The sequence below is a fragment of the Dermochelys coriacea genome, chromosome 1 (assembly GCF_009764565.3).
Source record: "Dermochelys coriacea isolate rDerCor1 chromosome 1, rDerCor1.pri.v4, whole genome shotgun sequence".
Lineage (NCBI taxonomy): Eukaryota > Metazoa > Chordata > Testudines > Dermochelyidae > Dermochelys > Dermochelys coriacea.
Genome location: NC_050068.2, coordinates 348,683,476 through 348,702,886, shown reverse-complemented (window position 1 = coordinate 348,702,886; position 19,411 = coordinate 348,683,476). Strand labels below are relative to the sequence as shown.

General features: G+C 48.8%; 1 protein-coding gene across 2 annotated transcripts in view; it reads right to left on the bottom strand.

Annotated features, from left to right (window-relative positions):
* The window catches only part of LOC119855620 (putative cation exchanger C521.04c), a 39,870-nt gene extending 20,807 nt beyond the window's left edge, over positions 1-19,063 (bottom strand). The window contains exons 1-6 of one of the 2 annotated variants that reach the window (XM_043499424.1): positions 18,977-19,031; positions 18,868-18,931; positions 15,866-16,021; positions 13,405-13,532; positions 7,133-7,241; positions 1,212-1,328 (exon numbers count right to left, since the gene is read on the bottom strand). In XM_043499424.1, the coding sequence (XP_043355359.1) occupies positions 1,212-1,328; positions 7,133-7,241; positions 13,405-13,532; positions 15,866-16,021; positions 18,868-18,925 (568 nt within the window). In that variant the 5' untranslated portion in view covers positions 18,926-18,931; positions 18,977-19,031. Of the gene's footprint in view, positions 1-1,211; positions 1,329-7,132; positions 7,242-13,404; positions 13,533-15,865; positions 16,022-18,867 lie in introns of both variants that reach the window. The other variant, XM_038402004.2, reaches the window with a different exon arrangement.
* Positions 19,064-19,411: the final 348 nt, after the last annotated feature.

Below are 19,411 nucleotides of genomic sequence, written 5' to 3'. Positions count from 1 at the left end.
GGGTCCTACTTTCCACCAGGAAGGGAAGAGGAGATCATGCATCCAACGGAAACAAAGAATTACCCAGGAAGGCCATCCCATCCCGTCTACCACCCTCTCTTGTTGTACTAGGCTGCCTAATCCTTTCTGGGGCCCTGGAGAACAGGAAGTGAAGTCCCAGTGGATGATGGCCCTTGGCCTTTTCATCCACACAGCGCCCAATTAAACCTAGTCACCTCAGAAGAGAGGAAATACCATTTTACAGAGGGAGAAGATGAGCAGGGTTTAGTGATTTGACTTCATGCCACAAGCGGAGTGTGATCACAGCTCTGGGAGTAGAGCTCAGGAGCCCTTGCATTCAAGTGGTGACATACAACTTCTCACACTTCCATGAATGGTTTATAGGGGTCTGGAGGCAGGTTTGGGAAGCAGGCTTTTGGGGAGAGTGGTCTCACTGCAGCAGGGTAGTGAGATTTGTCCCCTGGATGTTTTATGTAAGAGTTTCACAGCAAGTTCTTTTGCTGCCTATTTATCCATTTGAGGGGGATGAATCTTGGAAGTTGTGCACACTGCCTGAAGAATCAGAGGCAGCTGCATACCTTAACATAAGAAATCTTTCACCAATACAAGGTTCAGGTCAGCCGGCAGACCATTTGCTCAGCTAGTCTGACCTGCTGCACAACCCAGACCAGATTTTATCCAATAATTCCTGCATCAACCCCAGGAACTTGTGGTTGAATTAGAGTGTCTCTTTTAGCAAGACACTCAGTAATGAGTTAAAGACTAAGTGATGGAGAATTTACCACATCCCCAATAAATCTGTCCCCATGGTTAATTACTAAAAGACTGCAAATTCTCAATCACCTGGAATCTAAGTTATTGGATGTCTTATATTGCCTCCCAACACCTTGCATTGCTCCTGTTTTCCTCCCACAGATGTGATCTAATGCTCTAAGGGGTGGGAAGAATTCAATTTTTGTTGGGTTTCTACAGCAGCTAGGACATCAGGGTCCATGACCAGGGCTCCTAAGCACGACGGCAACATGTTATTAATGTAACACGTGGTTTATTGTAACCCAGTGTTCCATGAGAACTGAGTTGGGTCTAAGAAATAAAACAGCTAGCACAGATTACTGGCAGGGATCGCACTGTGTGTATCCAGTGCGCAACGGGCCCTGGCTACTAGGCCTACGACATACACGTCACAGTTCAAGAGTCTCTGCAGAACGCACCGTATGGAGCTCCCAGTATTGTGAGGAACATCAGGGCAGAAACCAGGAGATAGAGGAGGGACAGCCACCATCCAAACAGCAGCAGGTAGAGGATGTTCCCACATGTGACTGTGGAACCTGGTAAAGAGAAGATATAAGGATTGATGGAGTGACCTGTGGAGAATCTAAGATATAAGCTCCGAGGAGCCCATCTGAGGGCTGGCCCAGTTGGTCTGGGAGTCATCAAGTCTCATACCCAGAATTTTGTCCTGGTGAAAGGAGCTGGATTAGTAGCCCTAGAGATTGAAGTCCTGCTTATCCGCTAAATGTGTACAGCGGGGCTTGGGAATCCAATCACTCACTGCCCACAAACAAATGAGGAACACTGCAGGGTGGATGAGGTGGCTAAGCCCCTACTCTGCAGAATTTAAGCACTCCCTTTTAGATGTTTCAGCTCTTATATCTGCAAAGCTAAAAGCTTGCAACTGTGATGGGATGCAGTGCAGTTTTCCTGAGTCTGCGGACAGACTTCTCTGGTACCTCTGCTGCTGCTCAGCTTTGCCCAAACAGCAGAAGGACACTAACTGGACTCTGGTCAATTTGACTGCTGCTATTCCAGAACCCTTAAAGGAGCCGTGGAAGGGTTCTGTTGTTTTCACTCTGCTACTGAGAAGAGGTGGGAGACAGACAGTGGCTGGAGCTGTTAACGAGTAACGAGAATTTCCCCCCACCCCAAGGCTGAGAGGGGAAGTTAGAATAGCTGGGATGAGAGGAAGAGCTCTCTTCCAGCATAAGAGCGGCCATCCTGGATCAGACCAATGGTGCATCTAGCCCAATATCCTGTCTTCTGATAGTGCTTCAGAGAAAATGAAAAGAACAGGCCATCGAGTGATCCATCTTCTGTCATCCACTCCCAGCTTCTGGCAAACAGAGGCTAGGGACACTCAGAGCATGGGGTTCCATCCCTGACCATCATGGCTAATAGCCATTGCTGCACCTATCCTCCAGGAACTTATCAAATTTTTTGAACCCTGTTACAGTTTTGGCCTTCACAACATCTCCTGACAATGAGTTCCACAAGTTGAAAGCAGGCAGGCTTTGTACTTCAGACTCCTGATAGCCACAGGCAATGAGGGGGAAAAAGCCCCCCGATTAGGATGCACCAATAGCACCCCTCTTTCTCTGTAGCTGGGGACCTTTTGTGGGGAAGAAAGAGGGGTTTCTCCTGGATGGCGACTTCTATTTCTGCAGCTTTCTGCTGCCCTCTTACCATTTTTGTATTCTTCTCTGGCTAAGGAGCTGAGCCCCAGGCTAGTAAGCACCCAGGGAGTTCTTCTGAGCCCCAAGGTACAGTATGGGTAGCAACACCAACTCCCCCAAAATCCCTGCCACTGTATTCAACCCTGGCCCAGAGAAAACTCCGCTAGGACAGGAGAGGTGGCCATCTGCCCATTCCGTTCTTGGCTTCTCTGAGGAGACTGCCAAGTTGCACCAGTTTGGGGGACTCTTATTCACCAGGAGAGGGACTGAGACCAGGGTCACTCCCAGCTCATTGTTTGACTTCAGAAACGGAACCACATGAGTGATGAAGCTGGTTACATGGAAGTTAAAAAGAAGAGTCACCAGAAGGAAATGCCTGCAAGCTACATGGACGCTTTTTAAAAAACACCACGAGAAAGGATCAAATTAAAAGTATATCCCAATTAAAAAAAAAAAAAAAAAGAAGGTCAGAGGACCAAGAAACGCCACCATGGCTCAACAGAGTAAAAGAAGCAGTTAGAGGCAAAAAGACATCCTTTAAAAAACTGGAAGTCAAACCCTACTGTGGAAAATAGAAAGGATCACAAATTCTAGCAAGTCAAAGTATAATTAGGCATGTAAAAAAACAAATTGAAGAGCAACTCGCAAAAGACTCAAACTAACAGCAAAAATTACCTCAGAAGCAGGAAGCCTGCCAGACAATCACAGGGCCACCAGACAACGGAACTGCTAAAGGAGCACTCAAGGAAGACCAGGTCATTGCAGAGAAGCTAAATTAATTATCTGCATCAGTCTTCACTGCAGAGGATGGGAGGAAGATTCCCACGCCTGAGCCATTCTTTTTAAGGCGACAAATCTATTGATCACTTCAATCTGGGACAGTTCCTCAGAGTGGTCTTGGAACAAATTGATAAATTAAATAATAAGAAGTCACCAGGACCAGATGGGATTCACCCAAGAGTTCAGAAGGAACTCCAATATGAAATTGCAGAACTACTAACTGTGGTATGAAACCTATCACTTAAATCTGCCTCTATACCAGATGACGGGATGACAGCTAATATAACACCAATTTTTAAAAAGGCTCCAGAGGCGATCCAGGCAGTTACAGGTCGGTAAGCCTAACTTCGGTACCAGGCAAACTGGCTGAAACTATTGTAAAGAACAGAATTAATCAGACATATCGATGAACACAATTTATTGTGGAAGAGTCAACATGGCTTTCGTAAAGGGAAATCATGCCTCACCAATCTATTAGAATTCTTGGGCGGGGTGGCGGGTCCAAACATGTGCACAAGTGTGATCCAATGGATATAGTGTACTTGGACTTTTTGAAAGCCTTTCACAAGTTCCCTCAGCAGAAAGCTCTTAAGCAAAGTAAGCTGTCATGGGATAAGAGGGAAGGTCCTCTCATGGATCAATAACTGGTTAAAAAGACAGGAAACAAAGGGTAGGAATAAATAGTCAGTTTTCATAGATACTAAGGTCAGAAGGGACCACTCTGATCATCTAGTCCGACCTCCTGCACAGCGCAGGCCACAGAATGTCACCCACCACTCCTATGAAAAACCTCACCCATGTCTGAGCTATTGAAGTCCTCAAATCATGGTTCAAAACTTCAAGGAGCAGAGAAGCCTCCCTCCAGTCAACCATGCCCCATGCTACAGAGGAAGGCAAAAAAAAAAACCTCCAGGGCCTCTCCAATCTGCCCTGGAGGAAAACTCCCTCCCGACCCCAAACATGGCAATCAGCCAAACCCTGAGCACATGGGCAAGATTCACCAGCCAGATACCCAGGAAAGAATTTTCTATAGTAAATCAGATCCCATCCATCTAATATCCCATCTCAGGGGATTTGGCCTATTTACCCTGAATATTTAAAGATCAATTACTTACCAAAATCCCATTATCCCATCATACCATCTCCTCCATAAACTTATCGAGTAGAATCTTAAAACCAGATAGATCTTTTGCCCCCGCTTCCCTTGGAAGGTTATTCCAAAACTTCACTCCTCTGATGGTTAAAAACCTTCGTCTGATTTCAAGTCTAAACTTCCTGGTGGCCAGTTTATACCCATTTGTTCTTGTGTCCACATTGGTGCTGAGCTTAAATAATTCCTCTCCCTCTCCTATATTTATCCCTCTGATATATTTATAGAGAGCAATCAGATCTCCCCTCAACCTTCTTTTAGTTAGGCTAAACAAGCCAAGCTCCTTAAGTCTCCTTTCATAAGACAAGTTTTCCATTCCTCGGATCATCCTAGTAGCCCTTCTCTGTACTTGCTCCAGTTTGAATTCATCCTTTTTAAACATGGGAGACCAGAACTGCACACAGTATTCTAGGTGAGGTCTCACCAGTGCCTTGTATAACGGTACTAAAGCCTCCTTATCCCTACTGGAAATGGCTCTCCTGATGCATCCCAAAACCGCATTAGCTTTTTTCACAGCCATATCACATTGGCAGCTCATAGTCATCCTATGATCAACCAATACTCCAAGGTCCTTCTCTTCCGTTACTTCTAATTGATGCGTCCCCAACTTATAACTAAAGGAATGGAGAGGTGTAAATAATAGGGTCCCCCAGGGATCTACTGGGACCAGTGTCGTTCGACATCCATAAGTGGTCTAGAAAAAGGGATAAAACAGTGAGGTGGCAAAGTTTGCAGAGGATACAAAGTTACTCAGGATAGTAATGTCCAAAGCAGACTGCAAAGAGTTACAAAGGGATCTCACAAACCTGGGCGACAAAATGGCAGATGAAATTCACTGTTGATAAATGCAAAGTAATGAACATTGGAAAACAATCCCAACTATACAGATGAAAAGGGGTCTAAATTAGCTGTGACTACTCAAGAAAAATTTTAGAGTCCTTGTGGATAGTTCTCTGAAAACACCCACTCAATGTGCAGTGGCAGTCAAAAAAAAAAAAAAAAAAAAAAAAAAAGCTAACCATGTTAGGAACCACTAGGAAAGGGATAGATAAGACAGAAAATATCAGAATGCCTCTATATAAATCCATGCTTTGCCCACACCTTGAAGATTGTGTGCAGTTCCGGTCACCACATCTCAAAAAAAGCTGTATTAGAAATGGAAAAGGTACAGAGAAGGGCAACAAAAAATGACCAGGGGTGTGGAACAGCTTCCATATGAGGAGAGAGATTAAAGAGCCTGGGACTGTTTCCTTAGTCCTCTCTCTTTCAAGCTGGAGATGAGGGAGGTCTATAAAATCATGAATGAGGTGGAGAAAGCAAATAAGGAAGTGTTATTTACCCCTTTGTTTAACACAAGAACCAGGGATCACCCAATGAAATTAATAGGCAGCAGCTTTAAAAACCAAACACAAGGAAGTACTTCTCCACAAAATGCACAGTTAACCTGTGGAACTTGTTGCCAGAGGACGTTGTGAAGGCCAAAAGTATAACTGGGTTAAAAACAAAAACACGAACAAGATAAGTTCCTGGAGGACAGGTTCATCAATGGCTTTTAGCAAGATGGTCAGGATGCAACCCCTTGCTCTGGGTGTCCCCAAACCTCTCTCTGCCAGATTCTGGGACTGGATGACAAGGGATAGATCACTTGATCAATTCTGTTTATTCCCTCTGAAGCATCTGGCACTGGCCACTGTCAGATAACAGGATGCTGGGCTCGATGCACCATTGGTCTGACCCAGTGTGGCCATTCTTATGTTATGTTCTTAACCACCAGCAGGGACTTAGGTCACGGACGTGAGCCGATGATCGATCGCTCGCTCACACACTCCCCACTGTTAACTGAAGTGAAAAAGCTCTTGCTTTGTTACTCCAAGCTACATATGGGATACATATGACCCAGGATCTGACCTACACTGCTCAGCTCAGAGCCAGATGCAGACAGCTCAAGCCCTAGCTCCCAGCCTTTAAAGGGATGCTCCAAGCCCAGTGGGCAGCATGCCCTCTATTTCCAAGATGTGGGCAAACATTCCCCTAAAGTTACATTGTCCATTCAGGGAAGCAGTCACGTAAGTAATGGGAATACGGCACATTAATCAGCCAACTAATGGCTCATACAACGCAGAGAAGAATGTGGGGGGAAGAAATCCCACCATGTTGAGTACAAACATTCTGCTGATGTCCATAGGTCCTTAGAGGTGCCATTTCTGCTTGCTACAAGAGCCACAGACATGAACCATTTCCTTTGGGGGCCCAGGACACCATCCTCCTTCAACAGAGAGGGAGAGTTGGTCAGTTACAGGGCAGGTTTCAGAGTAGCAGCCCTGTTAGTCTGTATTTGCAGGGCTGCCCGTCACCCTGCTGCTGGTCTTGTGGGCAGGCCTGGTGTATGTTACATTATGAATGCCGACAGCATGGCCACCACTGCCCTCAGCAGAAGGCAATCGAGTGCTTCCCTTTGGCGGGAGGTGGTCTTAAGGAAGGTACGCACAGAGGCCTGGATTTGGAAGCGGCGGCCCCCACTCGGTGGCACTTTAAACATGAGGGCTGGGTCAGTCCGTAGGAGTTTGCGACAATCACCTTCCAGACGTGCTGACAAGTTGGAGGGTTGATGGATTTCAGACGCCCCTCACTGGCCTTGCAGATAAATATGATCAAAACAGAACTCTCAGGACAGCTAGCTGCCGGGGGGAGAGGGGAATTGAGAGCTGCCCTTACCGGAAAGGGGGAGTTCGGGCAGGGCATCATTTCCTACCTGTGGGGCTTTTCACAACGTTCAGATCTGAGTAGAGCTCTTTCACGATTTCCGACCGGTCTTCCCAGGGCCTGGCTGTCACGTGGCTCTTCCATTTCTTAAAGCCAAACTGGGAAGCAGAGAGAGACAAACAAGTCGGACCCCAGGCGACTGCACCTGTCCGGTGCTGCTGTCCAGAGAGCATGTTCCACTCCTTCCAGCTAGTCAGAAGTGCTGCAGGTTGTTTCACAAGAAAGCTACCAATAGGGAATTTTAGAAGATGCTCATTGGTTGGGAGGAGGTCATTCCCCCCCCCCCCCGAGACCATGTTATTGTGTATGATCAGCCCCCGGCCAAGCCCAGTACACACCGGATGTGTACAGTCACATGACAGTGAAACTCCCTATTACACAGCAACCAGAACAAACGGGCTATGGGCAGATACACTGAGGGGGGCGGAGGGCAGGAGGCAGTGGCTTCCGCACACTAGGATTGCGGTTCCTAATTCACAGGAGGTTTAGAGAAACCGGAGACAGTAGTTCGATCGTACAGGAGCATGCGGGGGGAGGGGGAGAAGGCAAAGCTGGCGCTACTCGGACTGAGCAGGGAGCCGGTATGCCAGGCTAACTCCAGAGACCAGGAGACAGAGCTGGTGAGGGACTTCTGACTGGGGTCTCATTTCCACAAGGGCAACCAAACATCAGGATACAGTTGTCTGGGACTAGCAGACTGAGAGACTAGCCACCAACATAGTAGAGACAACTCCCCTCTGCCCACACCCGATAGCACCCCAGAAATCTCAGTCAACTTCTTCACTGCCCAGCCCAGATGAGAAAGGCAATGAAAGATCCTGTGTGTGGTTAACACACATCATCATCAACAGTGAATACCTGACCCAGTTAGTCCTCGCTAACGAGGACAGACAGGGTAGGCCTACGCTGCAAAGACAAGCCAGCGGCACCAAGTCTCAAGAGCCTGGGTCAACTGACTCAGACTTGTGGGGCTGTGGGACAGCAAACAGTGCAGACGTTCCAGGTGAGGGGAGAGGGTCTCAGAGCCCAAGTCAATTGAGTCAGGCTCAGACTTGGTGCCGGGGTTTTCTTTGGAGTGTAGATGTACCAAAAGGCATTTTGCCTTCCTGTGACAAGAGGGGGGGGGGTGGTAAAAATCCATCCCCAAATCCCAGAATTCCCTGGAGAAGGGCATGGTAGGTGTGAAGGATTTTCCCCTACAGAACGTTTGATCAGTTCCAATTTGAACTCCATGGCCCGAGTTACCTGTACTGTGTTTTGGTAAGTGAAGGCAGCGAGAATTGGAGGGAATTCTGAAGTTTCCCACAGCACAGCAGAAGGATGGCCTAGTGGCTAGAGCTCAAGCCTAGGACTTGAGACCTGGGTTTAATTCCCTGCTTCGCCACAGAGGCCCTGCGTGACCTTGGGCACGACCTTTACTCTATACCTCAGTTCTCATCTGAGTGGTGGGGACAAGAGTCCTGCCCTACCTCCTGCGGCACTGTGAGGATAAGCTATGCAGTGAGGTGCTCAAGCACTAAGGTAATGGGGTCAGAAAAGAACCTCACACAAGTAACACTGGTGCTCTCTCCCAGCCTCTGGTATTAGACACAGGTTACATGCATTTCCCACTCCTAAACTTCATGCACCCCAACCCCCTTCCAGCTGTAGATGTGGAAGTAACTAGACGCAAGACCGTGGAAGTAATCAGGACACAAGACCTTGACCCCCTCAGCTAAAAGGGGGACGAAGGCAAGTTAGAACACCCGGGATCTTCAGTAGTTTTTGCTCCCCAGTAACCAACTGACTACAAGTGACATGCAGTTGCCTCCAGGTCCTTAGCTTTGGGTCAGACTTTATAAACCCAACGGAAACTGGGCATTGCATTGCATTGCTTACGGCCATCTAATAATGTGCTTGTAGCCAACATATGCTAATGGGGGAAGTAATGGATGGTGTAAGGCTGGGTCTACATGACCAACATACATAAGCATAACTCCATCATTCAGGGGTGTGAAAAATCCACACCCTGGAGCGACAGAGTTATACCAGCGTAACACTTGGTGTAGCCCGCGTTGTGGCGCTGGGAGAGCGTCTCCCATTGACATAGCTACCAGCTCTCAGGGGCAGGGGGGAAAAAGAAGGGGTGGAGGACCTACGTCAACGGGAGAGGTTCTCCCATTGGTGTAGTAGCGTCTTCACGGATATAAAATGCTGCCTTGTAGCAATTGCAGACCTGCCCTAAGCATGCCCCATTTATTGTTTTATGAACAAAGCTTCTGTACGAAGCGAGACAGAACCGTGTGAGGGGACGGCGTCTCAGAAGCCAGCTCATTTCTGTAACACTTTGGCACCACCAGCATCAGAGGACTGAGGAGAGCACCTCGTCACCTATCCGAAGTTCAGACTGCCAGAACAAACCCTCAGAGTGCCCTTGTGTTGATCTGTTCTCATCCCGTCTGGAGCTGGTGACTGGCTGCTGTGGAGCATGCCGCAGAGTGATTTTGATGAAAAGCCTATTTGTCATTCCCAGCTAGCTACCACCCCAGATGAACCATACCCATTCAGTGCGGAAGCAGCCCCAGACCCATGCAGGGCTCAGAGGTTAGGGGTACTTTGCTGAGGTCTTCCAGATTATGTTCAACTGAAATTAATCCAGAATAACGAGCGAAAGGGAGTGAGAAAATTACAGTTTTACAGAACAAACAATGGTTGGTTTTCAGGTGCATGACTCGCCAGTTCTGCAATTTAACGCAAGTCAGAAGGTGCTATTACGAGATCACGGCTTCCCCCAATGGAAGGGCAATTTGCACAAAGTTAAGGCTCTGATCAGAGCTACTTCATTCATCAATGATGTGGGGGATGGAAGGGGAAAGGACAGTCCCCACTTTAGCCACACCTAGGGCATCTACCTTTCTGTTCTATTCTACATTGGTTCGTACAACCCCACACAACATCCAAGCAGCTACCATCATGGCACTGAACAGGACTAGTGTGTCCCGTGTGGTTTGTTCTCTCTCCCAGGGGGAGAACTGTGTGATCAGTGCAGGGCTGGGAGGAGTTGAGCCATTCCCAGATTCAGATACAGGGTGGTTTTTGTATTTTATTGGTCAATGGGGCGGCTTTTTCTCTGCACCCAGGAAGGCAAAGCACCATTGCTGTCGAGCCTGGGAAGGAAGAGAGTGGTCCCCAAACCCACCACTGTGAAGGAGATCACCTTTGCATCCTCAAGACCCCAGAGTTCCTCCCAGAGTCCACACTCTCCAGGATGCTCAGACAGAGTGGTGACTGGTCATACACATCCCTGCATCGAAGGTCCTTGCTTTTGCTCACCTTGATTCTTGCTCACCTTGTGGCCTTCTTTGCTCTTAGTCTATAAGCAAAGATGACTATGGGGTGGAGGTCAGAGCAGGACAATAAACTCTTCCTTTGGCCGGTTGTCCTCTGCCTCACCCCTTTGGCTTCCCACAGGGTATGAGGGTTTCCCCTTCACCGCCAGGCACCAGCCTGGTTAGATGAGTGCTCCCTCGGAAGCAAGCCCTTTGTGGAGCTGGGCGCATCTTTGCTCCCCAAGGTCTTCTCTCAGGTAGCACACTCCTCCTGTCCATTAGCCTGGGGCAGCTAAAACCTTGATCTAGACAAGTGAATTTAGTTACCGACTATCTGGAGAAGCTACTGTCGTGTGCAGCACCTGGGCTGACTGACTTGTCCAACCCATGGCTGAAGAGGAGAACATGCGTCCAACTTCAGTTTCCACGTACAAGGTGACTTGTGCCGCATGTGGCTTTTGATAGGCCCTATGTGCCAGCCACAATGTAGGAATATAGGCCCATGTTAGATGTGGGTGAACTATGGTTTTAAATTGAGGTGGAATATTGGCATAAGCAACAGGCCCAAAACGTGACCAAAATGGATGAGGTCATGAGACAGAAGAGATGCGTTACACTTGTAGTGACCCTTAGAAAAACCAGTTCTCTTATTTAAGGTTCAGGCTAAGGTAACAGAACTAAGACATGGTTAATTGGGTACCTGGTTCAGTCAATTGGCTAAATGAGAAATGCCTTCATCTTGCTTTAGCTAAGGCCCACTACTTGGCAATGATATCACTTGTTCGTTAACAGGTACAGAAAAGTAAACTCTTAAAAAGGGTTCATTGCTAATATCTGCCTGACCAAGTGGGAGTCAAAGGTGTCTAAGCACCCCTGGGTTTAGCCCATTTGTAAGTATCTTGGGCAAATACTTCTGTTGCTGTTTGGATGTAGTGAATTGCTTATTAGTTAGGCACGTTTAGAACAATTGTACCTTTCGGCCTTTGGATTTAAACAGAGAAAATATGGTTAAATCTGTGTTGCCGTGATACCCTGCATAAATAATAATAGCAACACATGATCTACGGGAGAGGCGCAGCTGATGCGAGTCAGAAAAGGTATTTAGCAAAGCAGTAGCCCAACATGCAGGTCACTGCCGCTAACAGTATAAGAAACATTTAGAAGAGAGATTTAGGCAGGAGGCCAGTTTTCAGCCTCAGATTGGCCAGACGGGGCCTCTAGGAGTTACGCTCAGATCAGCAGCATGAGTGTAAGAGGAGTGGAATTTTAGAACCATCAGAACACCCTGATCAAATAGTGCTGTTAACCCTCATTTTACAGATGTGTATGAAAAGTTTAAGATTAGAGAATTAAAGTTAACTTGAGTTTGGTTAAGGAAACGTGCATGTTGTAAAGAAAGGCCCTGACTAGCAAGTAGCAGGAAGGCTTTGGAAATCGTTATAAAGCCAGAAGGAATGAGGTAGGGTGGATGTCTGGTTCAAAGAATAACTAATAAGATAAGGGGATGTTTCTACAAAGAAGGCCTCTGAGCAACAGGGTTAACTGCAAACGATTTTAAATCAAATCAAGAGGATCAGTCTTAAAATGAACCAACTTGGCCCTCCCCCAACCCACACACCAGTGGTGAAGCCGATGTGAATCCAGGTGCAATGGGAAAACTGGTGGACAGCAAGAAGGAGGGGAGGAAAGAGGAGGTTGTAAATCTTATCTGGATTAAGACTGGAAACCAGGGTGAACGTCTCAGGTTGGTTTTTAGCTGAAGTCAGTCATTGGCAATGACATCACTTGTTTGTTAAAGGATATACAAAAAGTAAACTCAAAGGGTTCATTGCTAATACCTGCCTGACCACGCTGGAGCCAACCAATATGGGGCGGAACATCCCTGGGTTTAGCCCGTTTGTAAATATCATGATCAAGTGCTTATAAATATGTTTTGTTACTATCTGGATGTAGTAAGCTGCTTAATAATTAGGCTTTTAATAATAGTTAGGGTGACTTGCCCAACGTCACTCAACGTGCAGCGGCAGTCAAAAAAGCAAACAGAATGCTGGGAATCAAGAAAGGGATAGATAAGACGACAGAAAACGTATTGCCTCTATATAAATCCATGGTACACCCACATCTTGAATACTGCGTGCAGATGTGGTTGCCCTTTCTCAAAAGATATACATTGGAATTGGAAAAGGTTCAGAAAAGGGCAAAGAACGGCTTCCATATGAGGAGAGATTAAGAAGAGTGGGACTTTTCATCTTGGAAAGAGGCGACTAAGGTGGGATATGATCGAGGTCTATAAAATCACGAGTGGTATAAAGAAAGTAAATAAGGACGTGTTATTTACTCCTTCTCATAATACAAGGACAAGGGGCCACCAAAATGAAATTAATAGGTAGCAGGTTTAAAACAACCATCTGACCTTTGGATTTAATAAAGGAATTTATGGTTAAATTGTGCTTGGTGATTTCCCATATTAATTTCAAATAATAATTCCAGCAGATGGGAAACTAAGGCACAAAGGTTAAGTGACTTCCCAATGTCACAAGAAGTCTGTAGCAGAGCAGGGAATGGATACCAGTCTCAAGACCTAGGTTAGTACTCTAACCACTGAGCCACCCTTCCTCTCAGACACTAGAGTAAGATAACCGACCCCATCACCCCAGTGCTAGACCCCCGTTGCAGGAGTGGGTTTTTACAGACTAGGCTCCTCACAGAAGCAACTGACACCGTGTCCCGGACTGTGCAGTGCCCACACTTCTGTAGAGAATCCGAACAACTGCCCTGTGCGAAGGAAAGAGCCCAGTAGCCACAGCGGAGAACAGAGAGGCACTTTCTGAAGCACCCTAGCTTGAGAGCATATGTGCCAGCAGACAGGTTGCAGCACTCAGAGATTCTGGGCTTTCAGCCACCGATGCATGACCCCAAAGAGAGAAAGGTGGGGGAAGAACACAGAACAAACCTTGTAGTTGTTGGAGAGTTTGTTGGCTTCCACCTCGTTTTCTGCAGTGATGGTGGTTTTCACCAGGCAGCCGTCACAAATTTGCACCTCGTCGGAGAGGTGCTGGCAGCAGGCAGGTGTTGAGATCACTGCGCAAGAGACCAGCGAGGAGAAACCCAAGATTTAGACACACAGCACCCCCAGCCAGAACCCCACGGCCAGCTATAGGGCTGCCCTGTAAGGATCCTGCATGTCTGGCCTGTAGGGCTGCTCAGAGCTGGTACAATATTATTTATTTGTATTACCATAGCCCCTTTGGAGCCATGGCCAGGACCCCATTCTACTAGATGCTGTACAAACACAAAACACTGAGACAAAAATACATTTGCAAGTCTCAGCAAGAAGCATGTGCCAGCATCAGTTTGCTGCTATTTGTAAGGTCAAATTATTAGTTATTCACCCTGAGCAGACAGCTGATAGGTATTTGGGTGGGTGATTCTAACCCACACGTCTCAATCAGGGAGTAGAAGCAGTGCCATATGACCAGCCAGACCCCATGAACGGGAGACACTCAAGCCACCCACCACTGTTCTTCCAAACCAGTGGTTCTCCAAGCTGGGGCCTGCTGCACATCACAAAATCCGAAGCGCTTGCTGGGTGTGCATGGAGAGCTGGCTGCTCACAAGGTGCTGGCTCCAGGAGCTAAATTGGATAAGAGATGCTAAAAGATCCATCCCTCATAGATTTTAAGGCCAGAAAGGAGCATCATGATCATCTAGTCTCACCTGCTCAGTACAGGCCACAGAAACTCACACACCCTCTCCTGTGGTAGGCCCATAACCTTGCAATTTAATGTGCCAGTTCCTTTAATATTCTTGGATGGAGATTTTCCAGGCCCCCCCACCCCCCCAATTTGGTCCCATAAAGCACTTTCCCTGCATTATTTTTCCTATGAATTGCTAGATTTGCCACGGCAACTAACAGGAGAGGAGGTCCCTGAGCCCCATCTCTCATTGGGCAGGCAGTTCCCTGCTATGGTGACGTTTGAGGACCCCCATGGCAAACAGTTCAACACAGCCATGTTCCCAAAGGCACAAGTGCTTTGGAAAACACACAATAGAAATGATTCATAACCAGTCCTTCCATCCAGCCTCAGGAGCACACGAGAAGGGACAAGACAGCCTAGTCGTTCTCTGTGGATTTTGTGAGGATGTTGCTGTGACCAGAGAGAGGAAAAGGACTAAACCAAGCAGACATGAGAAATAACAAAGAGCTGATTACGCATTTGTCAAATTCAATAAGCCACACAGGGGAAGTTACCAAGAGAGAACTGCAGGGGTTGCACCCAAGGTGTATGATAAGCTAATTGCATACCCTAAACACCCTCCCCACCCCACGAGGTCAGCATTCCCACTGTATGGGCACAAGAATGGCAGAAGAGAGGTAAAGCAGCCCAGCGTTCTTGGCACAGACCGTGCCTCTAATAGCTGCTTTTGACGTAGAACTGTTTAACCCTTTCATTGCTGCTCCCCCTGTTGTTGTTCACTGAAGTCAAGGGAACGCCACCGTGTTCTACCTACAGCATTCGCAAGCAGTCCCTTGGCAAGAGCATTATTCCTCCTATCTAGCTAGATGTAGGTCATGAGAGCACTCCTTGTTTGAAGTCTGCTCTGGCCCAGCATCACTTCCTCGCTCTCTTCAAAATCACTATTTAAGCATTGGGGTTTTTTTGCAACCAGAGATCAGTCTCCTCCCCTGGGTAGGTGCTAGGTTAGCCTGCCAGTAGAGGAATACATTACAAGAAATTTTATTTCAAGATCTTTGATGCTAGAAAACCTGAAGTGCTTGCTATTACAAATAAGCTATACTCGCCATGCTAATATAACCCATCTACCACAATAGGATTTCAGGGGATCCATCCATATAACAAGCATTTATTAGTTAGAACCCAGGAGGTCCTGGGCTCTGTTCCCAGCTCTCCCATCCACTTGGAAGTCCCAGGTCTGCTCCTCTAAGAGAAGGCAGATTGACCACCTTCTCCAGCTCGGGGGTGTCACACCAGGACCCTGTGGCGCTCACCTAGCACCTTTGGTTGAAGGATCTAAATGCTTGGCAAATACAAGTGATGTCTGCCTCTCCTCACACCATGAGAGGCAGACATCACTTGTATTTGCCAAGCATTTAGATCCTTCAACCAAAGGTGCTAGGTGAGCGCCACAGGGTCCTGGTGTGACACCCCCGAGCTGGAGAAGGTGGTCAAACACAGACCCCTTTGCGCTTGGAGTCCCCCTTGCAATCCCTGGGCTATCTGCACAGTTTCTGTTGCAGTGCATTTCTTAGATACATAGCATCAGCCACCTCATCCTCTCAAGAAGGACTGAATGAGAAAGGTGCCATCTAGAACCCTTTCCCATTGCCCCAGGGGCCAACTCTGTGCAGTAACCCCAGCACCACTCCAGGAGACCCTTTCAGCTCTGCTTACCTGGCAGTATCCTGGGCGTCATTATGCTGTGCTGATGGGATCCCGAATGCACGTCCCCAAGGTCTCCATGGGTGTTGTTAATGGCAGCACAGTGCCGGTCACACAGCGACCCTCGCCGATGGGGGTCGACCCGGTGCTCAAATTCCTTGGGGAAATCTGAAAAGGATACGGTAAAGGGAGAGTGAGCGAAGGAGCCAGTCGCCATCGGGGTGCAGTGCTTCTAAGCGGGAGCCATTATGGATGCCAGACTGTCATTATTAGGAACAGGCAGGGTGGGGGAGAGAAATGCTGAAGGTGAGAAAGCATGGATCGAGGGGAAGAAAGGCCAAATCAGAAGAGACAACAGAGGAAACTCAGGCAACAAACACTGGAGGACTTTTTCCAATGAGCGTCACCTGCTGCATTCTGTCCGGCTCATAAACTTTCAGGGTTGGAAGGGACCTCAGGAGGTCATCTAGTCCAAACCTCCTGCTCAAAGCAGGACCCATCCCTCATTTTTGCCCCAGAAATGGCCCCCTCAAGGATTGAACTCACAACCCTGGGTTTAGCAGGCCAGTGCTCAAACCACTGAGCTATCCCTCCCCACCTTCTTGCTTAGGTCATGCTTGGGGAAGGCACCCCATTTTTATAGCTCTGTAGACTTACACAGCAGCCAGTAGATGCATCAAGGAGGGAAACAAGTGAGAGGCAGTATTTTTGTTACATGGAAGGTCTACCTCCTGCTGGGTTAGAGGCAATGGTGGGTTGGCGTCTCTAGACGGGGTAATCTGAAGGTTACCTTTGGGCAAGGAAAGGGGGCCCAGATTCCACCCCTCCCTGCAGACGTTATAAAGCCCCCTTGTTTTCCTTCTGACGTTGGCAGATTTGGCCTAGATAGATCTGTTTCAGGGCGGGATGGAAAAATTCTACTCTTGCTACCACCAGAGCAGAGGACAGATCAAGCAACCCAAAAATTCCAGTCAAAGTTACACACTCACCCAACAGAGTCCCACTGTGAATCAGATGACAGCTAGGATAACAAAACACAGCTCACAGGGCTGGTTTGGAGGTGGCTTCACATGATAGTCACCAAACTAATCAATTATATTGTCAAGGTTGCACCAGTTTGACTGACAGATAAGGTCCCTGGGGCTTCAGAGACAGAGCCTGGAGCTGGTTTAACCCATTGATCACCTCCAACAGCGTATGGCTTTCAAATCATTTCAGTTTCCCCTTTATGTTTAGGGGATCAATCCTCCTCCCCTTCCCCCACCCTATTTGTTGGCAAGAGATGCTAGGTAAGGTCAGTTTCCAGGGGTGTCAAAGGGCAGATATTCAAACTAGTTTCCAGCATGTACCCCATCTACCTACCTTTAGGTACAAAAAATGGGACCTCAAAGTTGGCATTGTCTAAACCTGCCATGGGTCCCCAGAATACCCCTACACACAGAAATATTGTTTGACTGCCCTTTGCAGTGCCTAGCACTATATTGTACAACGCTGACCCATCCTACTAAGACAGGCTGAAGGCAGAGGCACCAGCATAATAAAATCTGACTACACATCTGGTCTTCTGAGTCACAGCTATTCATGCTTTATAACCAATTCTTTCAGGCACTAATACAATAGGGCAGCTTAGACAGACAAAGAAGGGGCACTTCCAAGATAAAGCCATACATTTAAAGGTTACTTGTGAATGGGTTAGATAATGGAACTGAAAGAATTTTAGGAGTCTAGTTTATTTTTCACCAGTGTTGCCAACTCTCACCACGTTATTGCCAGTCTCACCAGTTTTAGATTTTTTTCCTTAAAGACCCAGCTACTAGAATCATGCTATTGCATGAAAATATCAGTTTTCATTCAAGTTTCTAGTCCTTATGGTTGCAGAGAAAAGCTTGTAAATTTGGAGCTTGTGCACCCTAGAGACTGGAAGGGGAAGGGGAGGGGAAGAAAAGAACCAGAAGGTAATTGAATAACTACAAAATATTTTTAAAATTTCACGATTCTTAAGCCAATGCCATGATCGTTGGCTGCTTGGGGTTGACAATACTTCCGCGCTCATCCTCACGTCTCCTACCTGGAGGAGATTTAAATTTGTCTTACAGACTCCGTTCTGCTTACACTAGATTCACAGCAAGCAGCACACCCAAATTGTTTGTTGTTCCCCAAGCGTGACACTCTGCAGACTGCCCACAGACTGAGCTTCCCTGGACTAGGCCCAGCCCTTGCACCTAGCACACGGTCGGGTGCTACCAGAAGCGAACAGGTTTCGCCGAAACACACAGCAAGATACGCTCTCTGTTAGCCCACGTTTGACATCCCAGGAAGGCTTATACACCCCATGCACAAACACGGCCTCAGTTCACGGTCTCCCACACGAGCAGGACGCTGCACTAGCATCCGCAGGGGCACCCGCACCTCAGAGAGAGTGTCACTGGGTTTCAGAAGTTGTTATTCGGCGCCAAAGTTTCTAAAGCCTCAGCTGCTCAGTAAATTGGGGACCCGAGTTAATCCAACATCCCTAACTTTTCTGTGGCGCAGGGCTTCATTTGTACATTACAGAGGCTGGCCCGCCAACAGAAGCCAGCTGGAGAATTATTTTGGGCGCTGGAGCCAGCAGGTTTCCGCCTTGCTCTGCCCAGGAGAGGTTCTGGGCGGCATCGCGGGAGCCAAGCCTTAGTCTGGCTTGGCCCCAGAGCCCCTTGGGCCGGGGCGGCAGCAGCCCCCGGTTTTCGCGCACCCAGGCGAGGGGTGGTGCCGGGAACAGGCGGCTGCTGCCCGGGCTTTCGGCACGAGGCAGGGGCCAAGGAAGCAGCTGCGGCCAGCGGGAGCCGGACTCTTCCCCCTCCAGGGCGGCCTCACTCGCGGCACCAGACAGCGGCCGCCACGGGCCCTCTGGGGAGCCCCGCACGGGGCAGCCGCTAGGGGCCCAGCGAGCCGCCGGTGCAGCGGCGACGGGAGCACCCCGCGGCTTGCAAACCAGCCCCCAGCCCGGCAGCAGCGCACGCCCCCCGGCCGCTCACCGAAGGTGTCGTGCGTGTAGCGCCGGCGGCGGCGGCCGGGGTCCGACTCGTGGGACATGGCAGCGCCGGCGGCAGCGGCAGCAGCGACGGCGGCGGCGGCAGCGGCAGGTCCCCCGGGGATCAGCACGTGCTGCAGCAGCCGGGCCTGCAACGGGGGGGGGGGGGGGATTTAAAGGACGGCGCGGAGCATGCGCCTGGCACCACCCCCCCCCGCCTCCGGCGAGAGCGGGGAAGGTATGCACCCAGCACGGCCCGCTGGGGTGTCCTAGGGATGTGTGGACCCTGCACCCCGCGCCGGGTGCGCGGAGCTGCAAGGGGTCCATGTACTCTGCACCCCGCGCCGGGTGCGCGGAGCTGCTAGGGGTCCATGTACTCTGCACCCCGCGCCGGGTGCGCGGAGCTGCTAGGGGTGCCTGCACCCTGCCCCTCCCCCAGGGTGCATTCACGGCGCCCAGTTGTGCATGCATCTCGCACCTCCCCCAGGAGCGCGTTCCTTGAAGAACCCAGGGCCGTTGCCAATCCTGGGGCCTTGGAAAATCATGAG